Source organism: Podarcis erhardii (assembly GCF_964252035.2).
Source record: "Podarcis erhardii genome assembly, chromosome: 10".
NCBI classification, from domain to species: domain Eukaryota; kingdom Metazoa; phylum Chordata; class Lepidosauria; order Squamata; family Lacertidae; genus Podarcis; species Podarcis erhardii.
The window spans coordinates 76,467,966-76,494,207 of NC_138500.1; the positions used below are offsets into that span (position 1 = coordinate 76,467,966).

The 26,242-nt window shown below is 47.3% G+C and overlaps 2 protein-coding genes across 2 annotated transcripts in view; one reads left to right on the top strand and one right to left on the bottom strand.

The window, feature by feature from the left end:
* Positions 1-1,602: 1,602 nt before the first annotated feature.
* On the bottom strand, positions 1,603-9,077 carry BHLHE41 (basic helix-loop-helix family member e41). The gene is given in 6 exon segments (XM_081879165.1): positions 1,603-5,151; positions 5,840-5,951; positions 6,696-6,803; positions 7,114-7,177; positions 8,781-8,938; positions 8,940-9,077. Coding segments are annotated over 6 exon segments (1,560 nt in total). The 5' UTR covers positions 9,018-9,077; the 3' UTR covers positions 1,603-4,111.
* A 2,360-nt stretch (positions 9,078-11,437) lies between these two features.
* The window catches only part of SSPN (sarcospan), a 31,794-nt gene continuing 16,989 nt past the window's right edge, over positions 11,438-26,242 (top strand). Inside the window, exon 1 of the mRNA XM_081879227.1 lies at positions 11,438-12,958. Within this exon, the coding sequence (XP_081735353.1) occupies positions 12,593-12,958 (366 nt within the window). The 5' untranslated portion in view covers positions 11,438-12,592. The remainder of the gene's footprint in view (positions 12,959-26,242) is intronic.

Sequence of the window (26,242 nt, forward strand, 5' to 3'; positions counted from 1 at the left end):
CCAGACATATGGCAGCCCTACACTAAGCTATCACAAAGCAATTTCAGTTGGTACGTCTTTATGCTACTTGTTATCCAGTCTCTCATACTGGCAATTTAGTGAACTAGTGCAAAGGCCCAATTTAAATTAAATACAATTAACAAACGTCATGCTGCTGATGCAATGTTTAAAAGGTTCATACTACGTCTGGCCTTGGGCCTTTTTCTTGCACATCAGCGGTCTGTAACCTCCATGCAGGGGCATGGTGCAAATGGCCAGACACATGGCCTGTGTGCACGTTGGCTGTGGCTGCACCATGCTGAAGGATGAGCCTCCATCACTGGGACAGAAAGCACCCTGATATTTCAGTGTCCAATTTCTCCTATAGCTCCATTTTCATCACATCAGTGTCCTTACGAAATTGGGCAACTGAAACCAATGAGACAGCAGGGGGAGCCCAGAACCATATTTTTGGATAAGCATTCCTTCCATAAGCTGCAGGACATTTTTGGGTAAAGGGTGATTTATTTTCAAGTTGCAGTTAGGTCTGATAAAAAAAATCACTCCAAAAGTCATACTCTTTTTATTTATTTTTTGCATATCCTAGCCAACCAACCTGGCTAGGTTGCATTGGCCCAGAATTCTGGTTGTGTTGGCCCAGAATTAAGGGCCACCAAAAGGGGCTTTGGGTCCAGCTGGGTCAGGAGCAGTATGCTGTTCCCCCTTCACCCCCACATGAAATCTACTTGACAGACCTCTCTGACATGCAGGGGACTTCACCCCCTCCCCCACAAGGTCCATGGCACAACTTAGGTTCTGCTACTGAACAGTGTCCGGTCATATCTATAGGTCATACACACCAATAAGAGCAATCCAACACACAAATCAGTGTTAATGATAGTTGTGTGGTGGGTGTGCTTGGCAGCTTGGGTCCCTAAAGGGTTTCTCTAACATTTGTTTACCATGCACACTAAAAACTGAAGCCGCACAGGCCAAAGGCAGTATTTGAAGGAAGTATCAGCACTCAAATTAGCAGGGGGGTGGTAGGTTGGTGCCTGAACTTATGACCTTTGGGGGCAGCCCCATAGCTCTTGTTTTCAGGAGGCGACAGAGGGGCATGATTTGACTAAAATGGGACTTGCCAATTTCATTAAGGGTCTGCCTACCTTTGCCACAGGGAAAGAGAGGAGCACATCCATTAACCAATTTAATAATTGAATTGACTCAAGTGGTGTATTCTCATGCAGGGAAGTGAGAGCTGTTCTGAAGGAACTGACAATATCTGTATGAGCAAATAAATAAAGAAGAATCAGATGTAAATGTGTGATGGTGCAAATAAGGGTGCCTTCTATTTACTGGCGTCCCTGAGGGGGCTCATGTGGAACTGGTGTTTTTTCAAAATAAGATTTGTGAAGCTGTGGTTTTGTGTGGAAGCCTTCTGTCATAGGGCTGCTGTCACCACGCAAACAATGGTGTTTGTAGAGACTCGAATAACTATTCAAAAGCAAAGAAATTCCAACAGCCCTGCCTAAAGTCCTGTGAAGACATCATACCTCACTTGGCATATTTGACGAATGAGTTTTGAGGCTTTTAAGAGCTTTAATTACTAGACAACCCATACTCTATTTAAAAAATTTATTCTTTAGTAAGAATATCTTTGTTTAAATCACAAAATATTGTGGAAATATTTTTTATAGTAGAATTCATGGAGTGCTGGGAAATAACGAATATAAAGATTGATTCCTATTATCTCTCATATTTAAACTGTTCTTTAAACAGCAGGTTTCTTGCAGACAGTATTTATTTTATTTTTTAAATAATTTAAGACAGCATAAGCTTGTACCAAGCATTAAGCATTGTAACAAAAGTGCAACTTTGTTTTTCAGCAATTCCTCATCAAAAGGGATATTTTTAAACTCAATTATCATTACTCAATCTTCTTCCTACAAAAATAGCATGTCGGACATCATTAATTGAATGTATTAACTATTTACATACAGACACTCTGTAGGCTAGTAAGATTTTAAAAAAGAAAAGCAAAAAGGACCAACATTGTTTAAAAACAGTGTTTGAGGCAAACAGTAGCAACAGCAATAGCAGCAAATTCACTCAAAATGACTAACAGACCCAGGCATATTCACTCATAGTCAGACTGTTGTGTCTCACCTCTTACATAACATTCAAGTGAGATTTCTCACAGTGCTACCTTGGCAACAAACTAAAAATATCTAGGCAAGGTTCTTGGCTTAAACCTTATTAACAAAGCTTTAGCTGTGTGATTATCTGGTGTCTGGCAACAGTCTCCAGAAAGGGAAATTGGGATATCTGGAGACAGAAAAACCTTGCAAGGAAACCTTATCCCACTTTTACCCAGTTACCAACACACCATTTTTAATTATGATTTGTAACCTCTTTTAGCTTATGTTAGTGGCTGTGCCTTTCAACGGTGGCCTCATGGACATATATTATGCAAGTGAAGCTTTGCAGTTAGCTTTTATCTCCATGCCAGGAAAAGCAGCACTTTCTTTCACCCCAATCTACCAAGGAAGAACCACACACTGAACTGCTGGAGATTCCGATTTCGCTGTTCTTATTCACAGCATGATGGTCTTCTGGGACCACTGTATGGACTGGCTGTGTCTTTTACTGCTTATGGGAAGACATACTCCTCTCTGGGACTGCTTGCTCAGGGCTTTTGTGTTTAGGCCACGGTTAAAGGCACAAGATCAGGACAGTAAACTTATTTCTTCCTTCAGGATACAATCTAAGGCTAGATTGTGCTGCATTCCTATGCACACTTACCTGGGAGTAGGCCCCACTGAAGACAGCAAGACTTATTTCTGAGTAAATAGGATTGTACTGTTAATGGTGTGGGGTGTCTCTTTTCTTGTTAGTCCAGTGCAGTGATGTTCCTTCACATAATTTAATATCAGGAACACAGCAAAACTAAGCATTAAGATGTAGAAAAATGCACTTGCTTTAGCAAGTAAGAAACTACATAATGGGACAGTTCTTCCGTCCCTTGAGCAAATGCCAGGGATAGCTCTAAAAATGCAAGACAATAAAAATACATGAACAAGGTCTGTTCATGATCTGTTTCTCAATAAAGTGCTAGCTTACCTTCATTTTTTCTCCCAAACCCCATTTCCACAAACTCCTAACTAACTAACCAAACTCCTCCAAGCATTGCATGTGGCACAGGTAAAATATAGCCCATTGAAATAAATGGTTCCTAAGCTCTGAATAAAGGTAAAATAAAGTTGCTATTTGGCAGAATCAGATGGCAACTCCAGTGATTTCAATGCAGTTGCACTGCACTTAAATTTTACTGGCTTCTGCCCAATGATTCTTGTATGGAGCCACCAATTAAGCAGTCAGTAATAGAGAAGCAAATTCTCTGTAATTCTTAGGCTACCATTCTCAAGACAACTTCCTCTCATCCAGAGTAGTGACACAGGCTTCAGTTGGGCCGTTCTTAAGTAAGCAGTTTGCCTGTTGACTTGGTTACTACCAGGAAACCAATTCCTGGATTTCTGGACCAGGAAGCATTTTATGCTGAAGCTTGCCCTGCCAGGAGCACAATCTACTATGGAATTTTCCTTTGCAAACCCCACTAAAATTCAAGAGCACTTTAAAGTAGTTCCTGCTTATTTCACAGGGGCTTGTGCAGAGCTTCCTGCTGAGTTATGCCCACTTGAGTAAGTTCCATTACAGTCTATGCAGCCCCTGCCCTTTTCTTTAGGCCTTCTGAATTGTTAAGCAAACTTCTCTTACGAAGAAAGAGCCATTTTCCCCACCCCTAAGGGAGTCTTTTCCATTTGCTTTTGTTTCAGTTCAACTGGGGGATGGAATTCTGCAACATTACAACATTTGTGTAAAGAAAATTTTAAACACACACACAGCATTGTGGGGGGGACAAGGAGCTCTCCAAAAAATATTTGTGGGAGAGGGAGAACCTAATCTTTTAATAAAAGAAAAAGAATAACCTGTCAGCCTAGTAAGCTTTCCCTTAAACACACAAAGAAACAGGGGTGGGGTGAGGGTTGCTTCTCATTCTTGGGAGTGATGGATCCTTCCTGTCAAGTAGAAGGCATGAACTGTGTGGTTTCCTTTAGAAATGATGTAGCATCACTCAAGGATTTTCCTCTGCAGACTGCAAATGCTCCTCTTGGGAAGGGAGGTCCATGTCCCCATGGAGCCCACCTGGGTTGCAGGTAAATGAATGGGGGAGGTGCTGGTCAGAAGAAGCCACATCGGTAGACGTTGCTGAGGCCAAGCTGGTTTTCTCTCCTGGTACCAATACTGAGGAGAAACAGGGGAAGGCTGCAGCCGCAGCAGCAGCAGCTGCAGCCTGAGCTGGAATCCCTGGGTAGATCCAAGGAATTGGAGTAGCAGCAGCAGCGATTGCTGCTGCTGGGTAAAAGTATTTATCCAGGTTGCTCCTGTCCAGGAAGGGCTGCATGTAGGCAGCTGCTGCTGAGGGGGGGGAGATGAAGCAGAGAGGCAGGCAGAAGGGAGCAGCAGGTTGTTGGGCAAAGGGAGATCCTCCTCCCCCCAAACCTCCAAAAGCCACCAGGGAGCTGAGAAGGGCTGAACCAGCTGCTGCTTGCTCTGGGCTCAACACTGCCGAAGAGGTGCTGCTGCAATCCATCTTCAGCCTTTTGGCTGCTGGAGGTGCCTGATCCCCAGAGGGCTCCTGCTTGATCATCAGGTTGCCTTGCCTTTTGTCCCCTTCCGGTCTTCCCTCGCACTCACCGCCATAGCCACTATCTGTATCCGTGTCATTCTCCCCACCAAGCTCCACCCGACTCATTGGATGGTGGCTGAATTTATGCTTGCTACTCGCATTCTGAGTCCTCTGAATGACTGGCACACAATTTGGCTGGCTCTCCAGCTTTGGGCCAGTGTGATCTCGCTGCACACAGGAAGAGGCGGAGGAGGTGGGACAGGGTCCTTTGCCTGCACAAATCTTTGGAGTCAGGAGCTGGGGGCTGGGGTGGAACCGTGTGCAAACGGAGTGCAGGTGGTTGATGAGCTGGGCACATCTCTGCTCTCTTGGAGTCCAACTTTCAAATCTGGAGAGGTACTGCATAACTTCTTTGGTGCATGTCTGGAATCCTGAATGGAAAGCATCCAGGTCAGATTGCAGAGGAGACTTCAAAGATCTCTCCCCTGCAAGGGGGGGGGGGAGAAGGGGGAGGAAGGGATGCAAAATAACAGGCATTAGTAATACCACTTGCATTAGATCTAGTGTTACACAGAATCTGACTGTTTTATTAACAAAATTCCTATAATGTAATTGCTTTGTGTTAAATGTACTAATCTTCTAATGCAAAGTTATCAATCTAGGACTCTGATTTATGAAATCAGTTGGAAAAGGTTAAGGTATCTCAAGAGATAACATGTTAAGGCTGTAATACTAGACTTACTTATTTGGGAGTAAGCCTCAAACAAAATGAGACCTATTTCCAAGTAAATAATAGAATTGTAGAGTTGGAAGGGACCCCAAGGGTCATCTAGTCCAACCCTCTGCAATGCATGGATATATGTGTATATAGATATGGTCAGACTGCACAGCTGCAGTCCTTTTCACATTTACATAGGAGTTAAGGCCCACTAAATTTAAGGGGACTAAAGTTTAAGTAAACATGACCATACAGGTCACTGACTCTGAAGCTTTCAATTTGGCAACTTAACAATTAGATTTCAATTTGGCAACTTAACAGTGGAGTTAGCTAACAGTTCACCAACTGCTAAGACTTTGTCAATAACCAGATGTGTCCTTCATAATCTTTGAGAGAGATAGAGATAGAGATACACAATGTCCTATATTGTGCTTCTGCACTGGGCATTTACTTACCATTCTGTAAAGCAATTATCTTCTGATGCTGCTGCTCTGTTAAGGCTGTTAAAGCTTTTAAGTGTTTCAAAGTTAATTCCAAAACTACAGCTTTCTCCAGATGCCCTAGTGTCTGCAAAGGGAGGGAAAGGGACACACAATCAAACAAAATCTTATATCCTATTTTCTAAAACTTCACTAAGCTCATTATGGAAGAAATATTGTTTTATCACTGCCCTTGCTCGAATTGGTGATATTACCATACTGATAAATCACACCCATTTTGAAACTTCACAAATGTGGCTAATGGTGGTTCTACAGAAGTGCTGTCATATAAGGAATTTATATTAGACTTCTGGATGTCTTGGAATCCTAAATTCAACCCATTTAATTCAACCCAGTTTTAAAGGATGTACTCTAGAAAGTTTTATGGGAACCACCCTGAGACCTCTGGGTATAGGGCGGTAGAAGAAAAAGAAGAAGAAGAAGAAGAAGAAGAAGAAGAAGAAGAAGAAGAGGAAGAAGAAGAAGAAGAAGAAGAAGAAGAAGAAGAAGAAGAAGAAGAAGAAGAAGCAGCAGCAGCAGCAGCAGCAGCAGCAGCAGCGTGGGTTAAGAACTGCTGAACTCAGTGACTTAGTTCTAAGTCAACAAAAATAATCACACTTTTTTCTAATATGTGCATCTTTTACAGTGCAACCATATCCAGGCTAAATCTGAAGTAAGTCCCACTGTGCCAAATGAGCTTACACTGAAGTAAGTGTGCATAGGATTACAGCCTGAGTAGTAAACACTTCACTAAGAGTTTATGGTATTGCAAAAATACTAGATAGATGTACAGGCAAGCATATACACACAGACTCACACAGACTGGACTTACTGTCAGTTTCAGATGCTCAGGCAATAAATCTTTCAGCTGAGCAATACACTCATTAATCCGGTCTCTTCTTTTCTTCTCTATCAATCTATGTGGCAGTTTGTATGTTTCCTATTCAGGAAGAAAAAGGACAAACACTTGTTTCACTATAATGCCAACCAGTACCTAAGCAACTGTCTTGCCACCTACCCTTCTTTCCCATTTCAAGAGTATCTACTGTCTTAGGCATCTCCCCTCTCCCTCCAGAACTGTTCTTTGTCAACATAACTAAAACAAAACTGCCCACTACAGATAACAGAAAGGAAGTGAATGAGGAAAAGAATAGAACTTTTGCATAAAGTTGGGCTCCCAACTTTATGCAGAAGCCCCTGCTAAGTATTGTACAGGTGCTGGAGAGCATCAAAAAAGCTTATTCTCTTACCTTGCTCTCGTCCCTCTTCATACCTCTCTTGGGCTTGCACATATACAAGGATGGATAACCCAGTCTGCAGGAACAGAAAAGTGAGAGACCCATTGCCTTTAACATACATAGTGGTCTCATTAGCTACTACTTTGCAAGAAATCTCACAAAAGTGGTGCATACAAAACTAATGTCTCACATCAAATGTAACTGATCTGCAGAAAATACACTATAACCTGAAAAAGAGACAATTCATGTATTTTTGTAAACCAAGAAAATCTTTAATATATGTTTTTTTTAAAAAAGGGATGGAGGGGGGCACGTGCATGCTTAAGGCTGCCCAGCTAAAGAACCAGAGTTAACCCATCTCTTTATCTCCCCTTTCCTTTTGCAGAAAGGAAAAGAATAATAAGAAAAACCAGGGTTTTTTCTCCTAAATTAAAATGACAACAATAATGCAGAAGTCCCTGTCATCTGACCCTATGAATTCCCGATGCTCCAATAACTGCCTTTCGGGCAAAGGAGAGATCCCTTCATCCATGTTTGGCAGCAGCTTTTGGGGGGTGGTCGCCGCTTTGGCTGGCTGGCTCCGGTGAGGTGGTGCAGAGTCTTGGGAGACCTTCGGGCAACAAAGCCCCACCGTCGCCCCGGCAGCCTGGTCTTTTCTTGCGCTGCCGTCCGGGTGGGAAAGCAGCTCCCCCCCTTTCTGTTTCTCCTTTTCCTCGCCCCGTCTCTTCCCCTCTGGCTCCGGGCGCGCTGCTACTTGGCGTTCCTGCTTGCTTGTTTGGCCACCGGGCACGCGCTTGCCAGGCAGACCAGCACCCAGCTCACGTGCAGAACGTACCACGCAACCTCCCGGCTCCGGGATGGGGGGCGCGCGCCAGGGGGGGGGCGGAGGGGGAAGCCCAACTTGGCCTAAGGAAGCATCCTCGGCTCAAACGGGACCACGGCACCGGGACTCGGGAGCTTCTCGCGCGTTTCGCCTATTCCTCCGTGTCAAGGCGAGGGGTGGCTTGGGGGCACTTCGAGCCTCCCCGAAGGAGGGCGGGGGGGAGTCCTAGAAAAGGTCCTCCTGCCAAGCAGGGCTTCCTCAGGAGGCTGGGGCAAGGCGCGTGGGCAGGAGAGGGGGAGCGGGGAGCGGTGTCCCAGGAGGGGGATGTGGAAGGCGGCCTCGTGCGAGGGAACTGCAGCCCCGTGTGGCGCCTGACCCCCCCCCCCGCCCCCCTCGCCCGCTGCTCCAGACCCCTGGCCTAGCCTGCCGCTGGCGAGGGCGGACTCGGGCTCGTGCAAGTCCACGTTTGCTCCGGCTGCTGGCCCCTGAAAAAAAGAAAAGCCGGAGCGAGCCGGAGCGCCCTCCTCTTTAATCCCATCTCAAACTGGTACGAGCACAAGGCGAGCAACGTGATCCGGCCGCCGCCGCCGCCGCCCTGCGAAGGGAGCTCCGCGCGCGGCAGCCGCTTTCCTGCAGAGCAAAAACGCAGCCGCGCCGAGCAGATGCTTGACCTGCGGTCCCTCCGTGGGGCGCGGGAGACGCGGCGAAGCTCGCCTGGGTTTGCATCCCCCCCCGCCGCCAAATGCTAATAGTGTGCTAGCCCTGGATCCAAGCCCTTGGGCCCCGAGCTGGAGCCTGAGGAGCATCTGGAAAGCGGGGGGGGGGGGGGCGCCTCAAGGTCTTCACCTCAACTCACCCCCAAAATGAAGCGAATGGGAAAGGGGGCGGCGGCGGCTGCTCTGTTGCTTCTGCGCCTTCTGGTCCAGAGACCGAGTTCTGCTCCTCTGGAGACTCAGCCTTGCTGGACTCACAGGTGGCGAAGTGTGCGCGTACACGCGAGATCCAGACCCCAGGCTCCAAACGCGGGCTGCTTGGGCACCACATTCCCCTTCGTGGCTAAGATGCATTTCCTGAGCTTTGAACAGGGAACCATCGCCCGGAAAGCAGCATCCCGAGCCCAACCCAGGTTGAATCGGGGCGAACTCCCACGAAAGCATGCACGTGACTGCAGGACTAGCAGAGCATACAGTCCGCTAGCTAGCTAGCTAGCTAGCTAGCTAGCTTCCTTCCTTCCTTCCTTCCTTCCTCTGCTTGCGCGCACACAGTCACAATGGCCTCGCTACAGAACATGAGGGGCTCCCAGAAGGAGTGGTTACAGTTTTCTAGTGGAGGAATCTGGTCTCTCCGCAGCCCAGGAGGAAACACGTTGCAGCGGAGAGCGCCAGCCTCGTTCCCCGCCGGGAGAGCCGCAACGTGGGCCCAGGCACAGGCAGGCAGCTGCGGGGCAGCCGAACTGAGCTGCACTGGGGGGGGGGGGAGGCGCATAGTTTGCAGCTGGATCTATAACCCAGCGAAACGCTCCCCGCTCTAAGCCCCAGGGAGGCTTGCATGCAAGTAAGCGTGCGTAGAATCGGGAGTTGCTCAGCAGCTGTTACTATCATCCGGGGGTGCCTAAAAGGTCTGGCGCATAAGCAACGCTGACATGCAAATGACTCGGTATAGTCAACCTTGCTCTCTTTTATAGCTGCTGAGGAAGGATGCTTTAGAGCGTTTTTAAAGTTGTTGGGTTTTTTAATGGAAATATACCCAGCGTTTCTGGAGGTACTGCAGAATATCCCCCCCAAAAAAGGAAACGAAACGCTCTGAGAATGAGCAGAAAAGGAGAAACAAGAATTGCTGGAAGTGTGGGATGAAAGAAGGTGTTTTTTTTCCACATGTGGTGGTCATGTGATAATACATGAATATTTTCCTTAATCTTTTTGGGATTTCATTATTCATTATGCCTAGTAGGAAGGTTTCAGACTATTTTGGGAAGGAGCATTTAAACACTTTTTAAGTTCATTGCAAATTATTTCCCAAAAATTCCTTTTTTTTTTTTTTTACAGTTCCACCACATGTGGATCATGGTGTCTTCCGCCTCCCCACATCTCCAACAGATGTTTGATCTAGCTTTATACATTTTAGCAAGTTTTACAGGTGTTAAATACCATCTGCAGAGCATCTTCATGCAGTTCTTCAAATCATAGCATGCTGTAAATTTTCGGTCCTCCCTCCACAGCCTCTCCCAAGATTCCATCTGGATGTTGTAGCCAAAGTCCCTAGCCCATTGCATCATAACAGATTTCACTTCTTCCTCCTTGACCTCCCAGTCAAGAAGGAGTTTATACATATTAGAGATCGTTTTCTTATTAAATTTATTAAATCTTTCTCTAATCTTGAGAGTTCTGTGGATAACCCTTTCTGTTCATCCTTTTGAAATGTTTCTTTTTTTAAAAGATAATATTTATTGATTTTATGATTACATACTATACATATACACATTACTTTAAATTTACATTGGAATAAGGAGCATGACGTGTTCCTCACCTCTCTCCCTCCCCCCAACCTCTCCCCTACCACCCCATGTACCCTTCATAGAATTACAGCAAAAAAATTAAGGAAACCGTGCACCCTACCCCATGCGGCTTACACTTTAAAGTCTGGCAGTGGGGAGAGACTATAGGGAGAGTGGAGATGGGATAAACCATGCTAACAAGGGATCTATGTTAAGGCAAATGTTTCACCATAAGGCAAATGTTTCACCATATAAATGGTTGACTGGGGAAAGCAGCAAGAGAGATGGCACCACTTCAATATCCCAGGAAGGAATTCCTAAGTGTTAAATATTTATGAAACACTGTGAAACAGTCCACATTCCTCATGGGTTGGTGGATATTTTCTCATATTTTAGTCTCTTGTTTTTTCACAGTACTCCCCACTACCTGCAAAAAAAGCTTTCTATATTTCAGAAAATATGAAGATCTAACTGAAGTTAAGTGAATGAAAAGCATGTGAAATCACCTTGTTTCCAGTTTTCTTGTTTCCATATGAAATATAAATGACTGAAGAGGATATTGCTTAAGCCATAAAACAAATTGACACAGTAATTTATTAATACCAAAGGCATCCTTCATTGTAGTTAAGCAGCATCAAGAGCTGAAAATAGCAGAGTTTCTCATCAAGTATTGCCAATATGTCAAAGGAAAGACTTGTTGCAATTTCAGCATGTATGAAGAGCCCCTTTGCAGATGCCAACACGTGAAGACCATGACTTTGGCCTCTCACATAGGCTGCATAATTATTGTAAAAGCTCAAACAACTGTATTTATTCAGAATATTTTAAAACCCATTCTTCATGGCACACTGCCATGTGGATCTACTTGTGGCAGCATTCCTGCATTGGAAGTGCAACAGCAGAGATCATTCCATGTGCAACTAAAGGGTTAACTATGTCAGTGTTGAAGTCAAATGGAGGGGGGTGTTGCTTAGGAACCAGGCAGAGTGGAATGTTTGCAGAAGTAGCACCTGTCAGAAGTTTTCTCTCTCTCTGTTTAGTTAAATGTCTCCCTGCTATGTACAAGGCCTGAAGTAAGGACAAAGCCCCTCTGTTCCTTTTCTCCTCAGATTATACATTTTCTTTTCAGTTTCCTCAGTAAAGTGTTCTTGGGATTTCTTTCCCCTCTCAACTCCGTATGCATTACGTGGTGTCACTAACATACTGAGTATTCAGTGCTATGCAGTTTGTCAGGTCCCTTCCACAGCAGACATAACTGCAGTTACATTGGAACTACTCCTTTTGTGCTCTGAGCTTGACATTTGGCACATTTGCCAAAGAGGCCACCCTACTGTTCTAATACAGTTTATTATGTCCACCTTCTTTGTCCAGTTTCGGGCAAGGTCAAGTAAATAAATAAATATTTGAAATGAATTAATGTTCCTGAATAGTTCAAAATGAGTCCTTTGCAACAGCTGTTGTTTCTTTAATGGGGAGGGGACACAGGCCGGCCTGTTGATGCCAGTGACATTGTGCAGATGGTTCAAAAAATGTGCATGTGGAGCATCTATTCCCACAACAAACACCCACAGAGCTTGGATAAGAAAGAGCTTTCCTGGACATACAGGTCAACGCTCTCCCTCATTTAAATGTTTGCATTAGGTTGATATTGAAGTCATGGGTTGGGGGGCAGGCAATGGGACAACCCAAACATCTGTGCCGTCATTATTTTAGAAATACCATGTTAATATTGCTACTAAATTACAATGAAACTTTAAAAAGGCATTACAGCTTCCTCTTTCTCAAATTTTAGTATTTCATAAAACACATTTTATTATTTTATTATTATTAATTAAATTTGTATACTGCCCTTAATCCAAAGATCTCAGGGCGGTTCACAGCATAAAAGAACAAAATAAAAATATAAAATACATGCAGTACTTTGACCCTTGCTCTTTCCAAATCTCACCCTCCTTTTCCCGTTCATACTCTACAACGTGTGCGGTAATTGTCATCCCAGAACAATTCCTAGCAGAGCGACGCCCCCCAGGAAGTCGCCTCCATTCTCACGTGCAAAGCTCCCTCGGGCACGTCGGAGCCGGCGGTCGGTCGGCTGGCGCAGGCGGTTGGCAGTCCGCTACCCCCCTGGGATCCCCCCTCTGCTCCGGGCTATATGTGGCGCCTGGAAGCTCCCAATGTTTTCCATATTTGTGCAGCCTCCGCGAGTCAAATGCCAGAGACGAGTCGGCCGGCAGCCCCGAAGGAGAGGCGCGCCCGCCCGCCGGCCTGGTTCTTTGGAGTCCTCCGGGCAGCTGAGCAGCATGGGCAAAGAGGCGACGGCGGCCGGGCCGGAGGGAGGCGGCGAGCGCCGCGGAGGAGCGGCCCGGCAGGCGAAGGAGAGCCGCGGGGATCCGCGCCCGTGCTGCGGCTGCCGCTTCCCGCTGCTGGCGGCTCTGGGGCAGCTGGCTCTGGGCGCCGCGGTGGCGGTGCTGGGCTTCCTCATGGCCGGCGTCAGCTCGTCCCTGCTGGTCAGAGACACGCCGTACTGGGCGGGCCTCCTCGTAAGCATCGCCGTCTGTTTCTCCCTGCGGAGCGCCTCGGCCCGCGCGCGCGCACGAAACGCCCCGACTAACCAGCTGCCCGCGCGGCCCTCGAGACGCGGCTCGGGCTGGAGCTCAGCTAACCTTGAACAACAACAGCAGCAACAACAACAACAGCTGCCCTGCAGTGGTTGTTTGTATCCATTTTACATGCAAAAAAGGAAGTGGAAATAACGTGTTACTTTAGAGCAAACATCATAGGAAGCTGGGGAGACGGGGAAATAACACCCTTAGATTTGCTGCGTGCATCGTTTAGCAGACTTCTAGATTTGGATTGCAGTGCAAGGATTGCTCCATGGCTGAAAGGTGGGGTTATATGTGGTTCTGGCACATGCACGCCTGTACCCTTGCCAAGGGAAATGGAATGAGAGGCAAGGGACGAGAATTAACATTTTGATCCGAAATGACAGAGGAGATGGGAATGAATGCTCCCGTTGCTTCCACGCTGCGATGAGTTGTGGGTGTTTTCTAAAGAACTGTGTGATCTGTTTTGCGCTTCGCCCAAGCCTCCTTTGCCACAGCCGAGGGCACTTTGGCTCTTGCCGAGCCGAAGGGTTAAATTTGAAGTGCAAATAAGCGAGCTTAGGGGGAGGGGAAGGACGGGGATATGCGCCAATCCCGGAAATTCGGACTCGCCCAGCGACACGCTGCCTTGCCATACCTTGTAGCAGACAGTAGCAGACTGACAAGGCTATTTGTGATCATGTAAAACACGTGGTCCGCGGGGACAGACAGCGCGAACCCAGCCAAGGCGTGCGCGCTCATTCCAGTCATGGGTTGTGTTTCAGAGCTGATTTGTTGTTAATGAAATAGAGAGGGGGGGTATTAGGCCATGTGAAGCCTTGGCTCTTGAGCTACTTTGCTGTATGATGCATTTTTTAATGTTTTCTTCAGTGCTCGTTCCAAGTGAGTTCCTGCCAGATTCTGGGGGCTGATGATTCTGAATTTTACAAATAGATCATCAGGGCCCACCACACTCACATTGTTTTAAAATTCAATGGATTCTCCGTGTGCCATATACTACTGAGTTTACTATTTATATTAGCTAAAGGCCCACCAAGTTTGCCATGGTGGGGCAACAGCCGGTGGGGTGGAGTGCCTGTCTTTCCTCCAGCCCAGTGGCGTAGCGTGGGGGGTGCAGGGGGGCCAGCTGCACCGGGCGCAACATTTGGGGGGGGGGCGCTTGCTTGCACTCGCAGCTCTCTGCCCCTCTCTCTTACTGCAGTGCTGGCTGTCCGAATCCGATCCGAGCTGCCGGGTCGCCGCCCACTGTGGAGGGGGAGGGTGCCAGGCGTGCGTTGCGGTGCGGAGCAGAGAGAGAGTGAGGGAGGGACTATCTGGGGGAGGGACAGTGTAGCGGCCGCCCAGTGCAGCGCTGAGCACGGGAGAAAACCACACCCGACCAGCCCAGGCAGCAGCAAGAAGAAGCTGGCAGCGGCGGCAGGTTAGGGGTGCAAATTACTTGCCTTGCCCCGGGTCCTGACAACCCACGCTACGCCGCTGCTTCAGCCTGCCGCCCTGCTTGTGCCATCCACACCCTTGCATCCATTTTGGAGGGTGTTGCCTCACTTAGGAACACAGGAAGCCTGAATGAAAAGATAAAGGGCAAAAACTTGGGCAAAATTAGAGTGAGCCCTGAATGTGGCCCTGTTCGTCCCAGCACTCCTTTTCAAGTGCCAGAAATTCAGTGGGAGAAGCTGATAACCTAGCCGTACCCTATTTGAATAACAGTACAATATTGCCCATTTTTCCTGATTCTTGGCTATGTTGGAGAATGGCATGTTGTACCATAGCTGTCAACTTACAGATTTGATAATAAGCGACCAGGAGCCTTGAAAATAAGGGACCAGCAGCCAAAATAAGGGACCTGCAGCCTCACCTGTTCCAGGCACTCCAGTCTTCCTGTCCTCCTGCAGTCTGGTCAAACTCATGCTGGTAGCTTCGAGAACACTGTCCAACCAACTTTGTAACCAGAGGTTCAACTGAATAGAATCTGAATCACATGCACCACAAGGCCTATGCAGCCTCATCTTAAGATGGCTCCCCAGCCTGGCTTTGCACTGCAAAGTTTGCAGCAGCACGTGCAACAAAATGGTGTCCAGCATTCAAAACCCCCCTCAGCTTGCATTAACTAGCCACATAGAAGGCATGCAAGCTCCACCCCCCAGTCGTTCTTAGACTTCTTATTGGGTGAGCAACGCAGCCAAGCAACATAGTTGAAGCCTCCCTCCTCCCTGGCCAGCAGGGAGGGAGGGAGAGGAGCTGCTTCCATTGAAATTTAAGGGACATCTATCAATAAGGGACAGCAGCGGGACATGGCGCTGGAATAAGGGACTGTCCCTTCAAATAAGGGACACTTGACAGCTATGTGTTGTACAGTGGTACCTCTGGTTATGTACTTAATTCATTCCAGAGGTCCGTTCTTAACCTGAGGTACCACTTTAGTTAATGGGGCCTCCTGCTGCCACCATGCGATTTCTGTTCTCATCCTGAAGCAAAGTTCTTAACCCAAGGTACTATTTCTGGGTTAGCAGTGTCTGTAACCTGAAGCGTATGTAACCCGAGGTACCACTGTATATGTTTTAAATCTGATCCTTCCTCCAAGGAGCAAAAGGTGGCACAATGCAGCCTCTCTCACAGCGATATGCAGTTAAGTTTTTTTCAGATTACATCCATGAACATGGTTAAGGCCATTGATTTCAATAGATCTACCCTTGAGTAAAACTTAGTTGCACACATCTCTTTCCCTTCCTTCCTTCCTATACCATGCAAAGTAGTTTGGGTTGCCCTTTCTCATTTTAATTATCTTTGCAATAGTTCTGTGAAACAGATTCAGCTGAGGAATTGTGATTGCCCAAGATCACAGGGCAAATCTGACTGAGTGCATATTTCAGCCTTGTCCATGTTCAGCCCTCCATCCACCATGTGAGACTATGTGAGACTATGTAAATGCAAGGACACTGAATCAGTGCTACAGAGCTAGATGCAACCATGGTCTGACTTAGTGTAAAGTGTAGGAAGAGCTCTGTTGCCTTCATGATCTACTTTGAAAACAGGATGCTCTCCTTCCTTTGAGGTTTTTAAGCAGAGGTCATGTATGATTTAGCTGGCATTCCTGTGTTGCAAGGTGTTGGACTAGATGACCCTCTGAGTCCCTTCCAACTCTACAATTCTGTGATTCTATGATGGGACAGTGATCTGTTCTAACAGGGCTCTTGTGCTCTTATATTGTTTCCTATAAATGATGCTGAAAATGCCTCAGCCCCTCTCCTCAATTTGTGCCAATTGTGAATGCTGCTGATGCAATATAGACATTTAAAATCAATTCCACTTCCTAGCCAACTTAGGTTTTACAGTCTCTGAACAGAGTATTAAAGTACAATAAGTTCTTTAGTTAAAATATCCAAATGTTTTCTATTTTAAATCAAGAACTCTTGATCCAGCAGTAGTAGGGAGTGAATTAGATTATCACCCAAATTCAAGGCTGTGTGTATACACTTGCATGTATGTCACTGGATTAATTGAGATATGATGATTCACAGCTGAGTGTGTGAATTGTCTAATTGTCTGGGGGGGGATATATGGGTTGATTTGGTTGTCACATTTATATCTTAATTATAGGAGCTCAAGGTGGTTTGCTGCATGGCTCTCCTGCTTTCATTGTTCAAAGCCTGTGAGGTCGAGTATAATGAGAAATAATGACTGGCTCAAAGTGCTGGATTGTTGTTGTTTAGCCGTTTAGTCCAACTCTTTGTGATCCCATGCCAGGCACTCCTGTCTTCCACTGCCTCCTGCAGTTTGGTCAAACTCATGTTGGTAGTTTAGAGAACACTGTTCAACCATCTCATCCTCTGTTGTCCCCTTCTCCTTGTGCCCTCACTCTTTCCCAACATCAGGGTCTTTTCCAGGGAGTCTTCACTTCTTATGAGGTGGCCAAAATATTGGAGCCTCAGCTTCAAGATCTGTCCTTCCAGTGAGCACTCAGGGCTGATTTCCTTAAGAATGGATAGGTTTGATCTCCTTGCAGTCCATGTGTAATGGGATAAGGGGTTGCTTGTGCGTAAGTGCTAAAACGCTCCCAGTTTTGTAGTTAGTTTTAAACTCTCCCTAACCGGACAGCCATAAGTGCGTGGCTGCCTTAATCACTGGCAGAATCCGTCAGTGGGCGTTTCCTGAATTTCTTCCAACATAAAAGTTCTTTGACAGAAAGTCTCCTCCTTGATTCCCTGCGCGACAGCTTTCTGCGCAGAGTGGGCATTCCAAGGGGAGGTCCTGAGCTCTCACCACTGGTCGAGCTTGAAGCGTCTCCTCCTTCCCTCCTTCTTCAGCGGAAACTCTCCCTCTCCCCCTGCTGGTTCCCTCCTCAGCATCCGAGGGTCTCCCAGCATCCGAGAGCCTCTCCACCACCCTGAGCTCCGATGGCAGTTCCCTGACATCCACCTCCCCTCCAGGACCCCCCTCACCCCCTGTCCTCCCCCTTTCTTTGGGCGGTGAGGCTGGGAACCCCTGGAAAGAATCTCCCCCATCTTCTGATGACTCAAAAACTGCTCTCCACCTACTACTATCCCGTCTTCCTGAAAAATCTTCCCAATCTGATTCCCCCTCTTCAGATTCTTCTTCCTCTTCCTGCCCAGAGTCCGGAAATCCCTCAAACTCCTCTTCATCGTCGGTGGTGCCAAATTGCTCCTCCCAGAACCTAGCTAAGGGTTTGGGCCTCCTTGGGAACCTACGGTGAAACTCTCCCAAGAGAAACTCATCCTTGATGGTTTCTGCGGGTACCCATGCATTTTCTGACTCCGGTTCCCCTTCCCACGCCACTAGGTACTCCACCTGTTTACCCTTCCACCTTGAATCGAGTATTTCTGCTACATGACTGCTGCGCATGACTCTTCTACTTGTGGTGCCGCGGGAACCTCTCTCTCTCGTCCCTGAAATTCCCGCCCTTCCCTGTATGGTGATAGTAACGATCTATGAAATACTGGATGTAGTTTCATGTTGTCCGGCAGGTTGAGCCTAAAGGCCACCGGATTCACCTGTTGTGTAACCTCGAAGGGTCCCAGTCGTCTCAGTCTCAATTTCTTGCAACCTCCCTTGAACGGTAACCCTTGTGTTGACAACCACACCCGGTCCCCAACCCTTATGGTCTCTCCTTCCCTCCTGCTCCTATCTGCCTGCCTTTTGTACACTTCCTTAGCCCTCTCTAAATTCAACTTAAGCTGTTGGTGTATAGCTTCCATTTCTACTACGAAATGTTCCGCCGCCGGTACACTCCATCTTTCCTCCCCTGCCCCTGGAAAGGCCCTAGGGTGACAACCATAATTGGCCATAAATGGACTCATGCCCGTGAACACATGCTCGGCATTATTGTAGGCAAATTCGGCCAGGGCTAATTTTTCTACCCAGTCACTCTCACTCTCATTGACATAACACCTCAAGTATTGTTGCAAAATACTGTTTCCCCTTTCCGCTTGCCCGTTGGTTTCTGGGTGTCTGGCCGTCGAGAAATTGACCTCCACATGCAGTAGGCTCATGAGCTTCCTCCAGAACCTGGACGTGAATTGTTTTCCTCTGTCAGAGACCACCCTCAAGGGGGCGCCATGCAACCTAAAAATGTGTTCTACAAACAGCCTGGCGGTTTCCTCCACCATCACCGCATGTGAGCATAAAAATGTGCTATAAAATGGCACATCTTAGTTAACAAGTCGATTACTACCATGACCACCGTTCCCCCCCTAGATTTGGCCAAATCTGTCATAAAATCTATGGACACTGCCTCCCATGGCCTTTCTGGTGTTGGTAATGGTTCCAGCAACCCCGCTGGTGTTGCCCTCTCCCCTTTGGCTCGCTGGCAGCGGTCGCACCCCCTGACGTATTCCCATACATCTTCCCTCACCTTTGGCCACCAGAACTGCCTGGTGACTAGCAACATGGTTTTGTGTTGACCAAAATGTCCCGCCGTGGGGCTGTCGTGTAATTGTTTGAGTACTCTACTTCTCAATTGCCCCTCTGGTATATACAATGCCCCCCTGTAGTACAGCGCCCCATTTTTTTCCTCAACCCCCCCGGGTTTTCCCCTGCTCCCCTGAGCTCTCTGAGCTTGTTTTGGGCGTACTCGTCGCCCTCGGTCCCCTCTACCAATTCTCGTTGCCCAACCAATACTCCCACACACACCCAGTGGTCCTTGGGTATCACATGTCTTTCTTCCGGCGCTCCCTCTCCCTCCATATATTCTGGCTTCCGGGAGAGAGCGTCCGCCCTTACGTTTTCTTCCCCCGGTACGTAGCGAATTTCAAAATGGAACTTGGAAAACTCCTGTGCCCATCGCACTTGTCTCTGGTTGAGTACCCTTGCAGTCCTCCAGTATTCCAGGTTCTTATGGTCTGTGCACACCTGTATCTTGTGTTGTGCCCCTATTAGTAGATGTCTCCAGCGTCGAAATGCTTCATAAATGGCCAGCAGCTCCCTGTCGTACACTGTGTAGTTGCGTTCCGACTTGTTCAACTTCCGGGAGAAGAAGGCACACGGTCTCCAGTCGGACGGATCTCTTCCCGGCTGTAGCAGAACTGCCCCTACCGCTCGGTCTGATGCATCGGTCTCCACCCTCATTGGTTTCTGCAGATCCACGTGCAAGAGCTGTTCTTCCGAAGCGAACGCCTTCTTTAGTCGGTCAAACGATTGCTGCGCCTCTTCCGTCCATACGAACTTCTTCTTGCTACTGAGGCAATCGGTGATGGGTGCAGTTAAGTGGGCAAAGTTTTTGATGAACTTCCGATAGAAATTTCCAAACCCCAGGAATCTCTGCACGTCCTTCCTGGTCTTAGGTGTCTTCCATTCCAGTACCGCTTGTACCTTGCCCGGATCCATGGATAATCCCTTGTCGGACAACCGGTACCCCAGGAATTCCACCTCTCTTTTATGGAACTGGCACTTCTCCAGTTTGACCCATAGCTGGTTCGCCTGTAACCTGCTTAGCACTTCCCGGACGTCTCTGACATGCTGCTCCTTGTCCTCTGAGTAGATCAACACGTCATCTAAGAAGGCTACACAGTTCTTGTACAGCAAGGGTCCTAGAACGTGATGCATGAAAGATTGGAAACATGCTGAACCCCCTTGTAATCCAAAAGGCATAACGAGGTACTCGAAGGCCCCCAGGGGGGTAAACATGGTGGTCTTCCATTCATCCCCCTCCCTCATTCTGATCAGGTTGTACGCCCCCCTTAGGTCCAGCTTGGTAAAAATCTTTCCCTTCCTAACCCTGGTCAAAATCTCGTCAACCTTGGGCATGGGGAAGGCTACTGGTTCTGACACCGAATTGACGGCCCGAAAGTCCACTACGAGCCTGGGCTTATTAGTGTCTTTTTTGTCTACAAAAAACACTGGACTGCCCCCCACCGCTCTCGACTCCCTTATGAAACCTCTCTTTAGGTTCTTGTCTATAAATTCCCTTAACTCCTGCATCTCCCTGTCCGACATGGCGTACAGTTTGCCCACTGGCAGGTGAGCTCCCGGGAGTAGGTTGATTTGACAGTCAAAGGGCCTATGAGGGGGTAGTCTATCTGCTTCCTTCTCACTGAAGACGTCACGCAGGTCGGCGTATTGCGGTGGTATCTCTCCTTTTCCGCCCACCGCCAGCCCTGCCAAACTGGCCATTGCCATCCCCGGGTTCCCCCCCCATGGCAGTGTTCCAAGCAGTGAGCTGACCCGAAAGAGACCGTCCGCTGGTGCCATCCCACTAACGGATCATGTAGCGCCAGCCAGCTCATTCCCAATATGATGGGTGGTCCCGCCAGGGTGGCTACGTGAAAGGCAATGACTTCCATGTGCCTGACCACCCTCATTCTCATGGGGACCGTCTGTTGGGTTACTTCTCCCCCCAGAAGTTCCCTCCCATCAATCGTGGTGACTTGCAAAGGACTACTTAGGGGCAGAGTCTGTATCTGATGCTCTGACGCGAATTCCATGCTCATGAAATTGCAAGAGCTGCCTGAGTCTAACAGAGCTTTTATCGTGAGTGGATGTCCGTTGGGTAGCTCTAGCACCACCCCTACGGCGATGGCTGCTCGGGGGGGGGGTTCAGGCTTGGGCACGTTCACTGGTCCTTGGCCTGGCTGCTGTGCCCTGTCTTCGGCAGCCAGGCGTTGGCTTTTACCTGCTCCTTAACCCCCTCCTCCTCACTCCCAACAGCCCCCACCATTCCTTGCCATGCCTTTCTTTGAGGGCAGACCCTGGCAAAATGTCCTGGCTGTTGGCAGAGGAAACACTTTTTAGCGGCTTTCCCCTCCTTCTTCCGCCCTTCGTTTGAATTTGAAGCCCCACGCGCGCGCGCCTCCAATTTCCATTGGCTCCACTGGCTGGGAAGACTGTTCTGGCATCTCAGGAATGCGAAAATCATTCCAACGCTCTCCTCTGCCTTCCCGCTTCTCTAGAGCCCTTGCTTCCTGTCGCGCCCCAATTGTCATCTCATCTGTCCTCCCAGTTGAACGACGTGGCCCAGGGAGAGAGAGAAAAATAGTGGAAGTGAACAGCTGGCTTCGCAAATGGTGTAAACAGGAACGGTTTGGATTCTTAGATCACGGACTGCAGTTTCTTGAAGATGGACTTCTGGCAAGAGATGGGCTGCACCTCACAACGGTTGGGAGGAATGTTTTTGCCAAAAATCTCAGAAACCTCATCAGGAGGGCTTTAAACTGACTAATGTGGGGGAGGAAGACAGTGCTCCTGAAGGTAGGAGTCTATCAATTGATGAAGATGATCATCCAAATGTCATAGACCAAATGGAGCAAACAGCACGCAGACCTAGTGGTGGGAGGAAAAAATCCTTAAATAAAAGACACGGGGGAATGATTAATGGACTTCAATGTCTGTACACTAATGCGCAAAGCATGGGTAATAAACAAGATGAGCTTGAGCTCTTGGTACAGCAAACTAAATATGACATAATAGGCATCACTGAAACCTGGTGGGATAAGTCCCACGACTGGAATGTAATAATGGAGGGTTACAATCTATTTCAGAGAAACAGACCAGACAAGAAAGGAGGAGGAGTGGCGTTATATGTCAGAGATGTGTATACCTGTGAAGAGATCCAAGATTTAGAACCTCAAAGCCAAAGTGAGAGCATTTGGGTCAAAATTAAGGGAGAAAAGAATAACAGGGACCTCATTGTGGGAGTTTACTATAGATCCCCAAGCCAAACGGAGGACATAGATGATGCCTTCCTGGAACAGATGGCCAAGCATGCAAAAGGAAGGGAGATAGTAGTAATGGGGGACTTCAATTACCCAGATATTTGTTGGATGTCAAACTCAGCCAAGAGCATAAGGTCAAACAGATTCCTCACTGGCCTTGCAGACAACTTCATTGTCCAGAAAGTGGGAGAAGCAACAAGAGGAACAGCCATTTTAGACCTGATCCTAACCAATGTTGATGACCTGGTTAGTGGGGTAGAAGTGGAAGGATCATTAGGCGCGAGTGATCATGCTCTTCTGAAGTTTACTATACAGCGGAAAGGAGCAGCCAAGCATACTAGGACTCAATTTCTTGACTTTAGGAAAGCCGACTTTATAAAACTTAGGGAAGTGCTGGGTGAGATCCCATGGACACTAATATTAAAAGGAAAGGGAGTTCATGATGGCTGGGAGTTTGTTAAGAGGGAGATAGTGAAAGCACAACTTCAGGCAATACCAATGAGACGGAAACATGGAAGGTGCCTAAAGAAGCCAGGGTGGCTATCTAAAGAACTTTTAACTGAGTTAAGATTAAAAAAGGATGTGTACAAAAAATGGAAAAGGGGGGAAACCACCAAAGAGGAATTCAAACAAATAGCCAGCACGTGTAGACACAAAGTCAGAAAAGCTAAAGCACAGAATGAACTCAGGCTTGCTAGAGAGGTTAAAAGCAACAAAAAAGGCTTTTATGGGTATGTTCGTAGCAAAAGGAAGAAGAAAGAAACAGTGGGGTCACTCAGAGGAGAAGATGGTGAAATGCAAACAGGGGACACAGAAAGGGCTGAACTCCTCAATGCCTTCTTTGCCTCAGTCTTCTCCGATAAAGAAAACAATGCCCGACCTGAAGAATTTGGAGCAAATGATTCAGCAGAGGAAACACAGCCCAGAATAACAAAGGAGATAGTACAAGAATACTTGGCTAGTTTAGATGTATTCAAGTCTCCAGGGCCAGATGAACTGCATCCAAGAGTATTAAAAGAACTGGCAGATGTGATCTCAGAACCACTGGCAGTCATCTTTGAGAATTCCTGGAGAACAGGCGAAGTCCTGGCAGACTGGAGGAGGGCAAATGTTGTCCCTATTTTCAAAAAGGGGAAAAGAGAGGACCCAAATAATTACCGCCCAGTCAGTCTGACATCAATACCAGGGAAGATTCTGGAGCAGATCATTAAGCAAACAGTCTGTGAGCACCTAGAAAGGAATGCTGTGATCACCAATAGTCAGCATGGATTTCTGAAAATTAAGTCATGTCAGACTAACCTGATCTCGTTTTTTGACAGAATTACAAGCCTGGTAGATGAAGGGAATGCAGTGGATGTAGCCTACCTTGATTTCAGCAAGGCATTTGACGAGGTGCCCCATGATATTCTTGTAAAGAAGCTGGTAAAATGCGGTCTTGACTATGCTACCACTCAGTGGATTTGTAACTGGCTGACTGACTGAACCCAAAGGGTGCTCATCAATGGTTCCTCTTCATCCTGGAGAAGAGTGACTAGTGGGGTGCCACAGGGTTCTGTCTTGGGTCCGGTCTTATTCAACATCTTTATCAACGACTTGGATGATGGACTCAAGGGCATCCTGATCAAATTTACAGATGACACCAAACTGGGAGGGGTGGCTAACACCCCAGAGGACAGGATCACACTTCAAAACGACCTTGACAGATTAGAGAACTGGGCCAAAACAAACAAGATGAATTTTAATAGGGAGAAATGTAAAGTATTGCACTTGGGCAAAAAAAATGAGAGGCACAAATACAAGATGGGTGACACCTGGCTTGAGAGCAGTACATGTGAAAAGGATCTAGGAGTCTTGGTTGACCACAAACTTGACATGAGCCAACAGTGTGACGCGGCAGCTAAAAAAGCCAATGCAATTCTGGGCTGCATCAATAGGAGTATAGCATCTAGATCAAGGGAAGTAATAGTGCCACTGTATTCTGCTCTGGTCAGACCTCACCTGGAGTACTGTGTCCAGTTCTGGGCACCACAGTTCAAGAAGGACACTGACAAACTGGAACGTGTCCAGAGGAGGGCAACCAAAATGGTCAAAGGCCTGGAAACGATGCCTTATGAAGAACGGCTAAGGGAGCTGGGCATGTTTAGCCTGGAGAAGCGGAGGTTAAGGGGTGATATGATAGCCATGTTCAAATATATAAAAGGATGTCACATAGAGGAGGGAGAAAGGTTGTTTTCTGCTGCTCCAGAAAGGCAATGGTTCCAAACTACAAGAAAGAAGATTCCACCTAAACATTAGGAAGAACTTCCTGACAGTAAGAGCTGTTCGACAGTGGAATTTGCTGCCAAGGAGTGTGGTGGAGTCTCCTTCTTTGGAGGTCTTTAAGCAGAGGCTTGACAACCATATGTCAGGAAGTTCTTCCTAATGTTTAGGTTGAATCTTCTTTCTTGTACTTTGGAACCATTGCTCCGTGTCCGCTTCTCTGGAGCAGCAGAAAACAACCTTTCCTCAAAATGTAGACCAGGACTGGGTCTTGGGCAACTTTCAGTTGAGACTCGGTGCCCAAGCCATGCTCCCCTAGCTGTGCCTTTTGGCTGGATAAGACTAAAGTTTTGGAAATGTACTGCCATTTAGCAATTTAATTTAATTGGGAATATACCCAAGACCACATCTTCAAACCTTTCTGACAATCTTGACCTCTCTCTCTCTCTGTTCTCCTCCATGCCTCTTGTCACCTCTAGCTGTCTGTGTTTTCTAATGCCTGTCCTTGGTAAAGCCTGGTCCTGTTTTTGTCTTGGGGAAATTTGGGTGCATACTACTATAGGACGCGGGTGGCGCTGTGGGTAAAACCTCAGCGCCTAGGACTTGCCGATCATATGGTCGGCAGTTCGAATCCCCGCGGCGGGGTGAGCTCCCGTCGTTCGGTCCCAGCTCCTGCCCACCTAGCAGTTCGAAAGCACCCTTAAGTGCAACTAGATAAATAGGTACCGCTTTATAGCGGGAAGGTAAACGGCGTTTCCGTGTGCTGCTCTGGTGCCGGTTCGCCAGAGCAGCTTTGTCACGCTGGCCACGTGACCCGGAAGTGTCTCCGGACAGCGATGGCCCCCGGCCTCTTAAGTGAGATGGGTGCACAACCCTAGAGTCGGACACGACTGGCCCGTATGGGCAGGGATACCTTTACCTTTACTACTACTACTACTACTACTACTACTACTACTACTACTACTACAGTATGGTGCATATATGTACTAAAATTAGTTTTAGCCCCATCCCCCAAGCAACTAGAAGTTAAATGTGTATATGTTGTGATAGTAACATACTAGATTCCAGACATATCTGTGATTTCAGCATAAAGGAACAAAATTCTGAAAATACTTTGTATCTGAAAGCACCCTGCTTAATTTTGCTAACTGACTTTTAAACCAAAAAGACTACTAAACAAGCAGCATTACAAAGGGGAAAATTAAGATATCATATGTCTGACTCTGAAAACAATATGTATTCTAGAGCAGATTGTGCTCCTCTCTGGCGTCCACTTATTAAGGCAGAAATGAGCAATGGTTCCTTTCTTGGCAGTGAAGCAGAACACAGAGGCAGCATGGTTAAAATATCAGCGTGCTTGTTTTAGCAACATCCCATTCAAGTGCGCTCTGCCCCCTCCCCTCGCTGCAGCACCCCCACCCCACACACCAGTATTTGATTAGCATTCCACTTGGCCAACCATAGAAGAACTTTGAAACCAATACTTTTTTCTTCAAAATTAGCTGCACATAATAGGCTTAGCTCATCCCTGTTGGGATTACCTCAGGGGTGACTTTGTCTTCCTGACTGCTGTTAACATGCTATGACAGAAAAGTGAAGGGAGAATTCTAATGTGCTAAATAGAACCTGATTTATTGAAGGGATCTTTGCTTTATTAGTGGCAAAACTGTCATACTGCTCCATGCTGAAAATCAAGTGCTTTAGTCCATTAGTATGAATAAAGGGGAATTCAGCCAGTGAAGCAACAAGAGCCAAATGTTCTCCACACGCAAAAACTGGAACTGGGATTCATTATTCA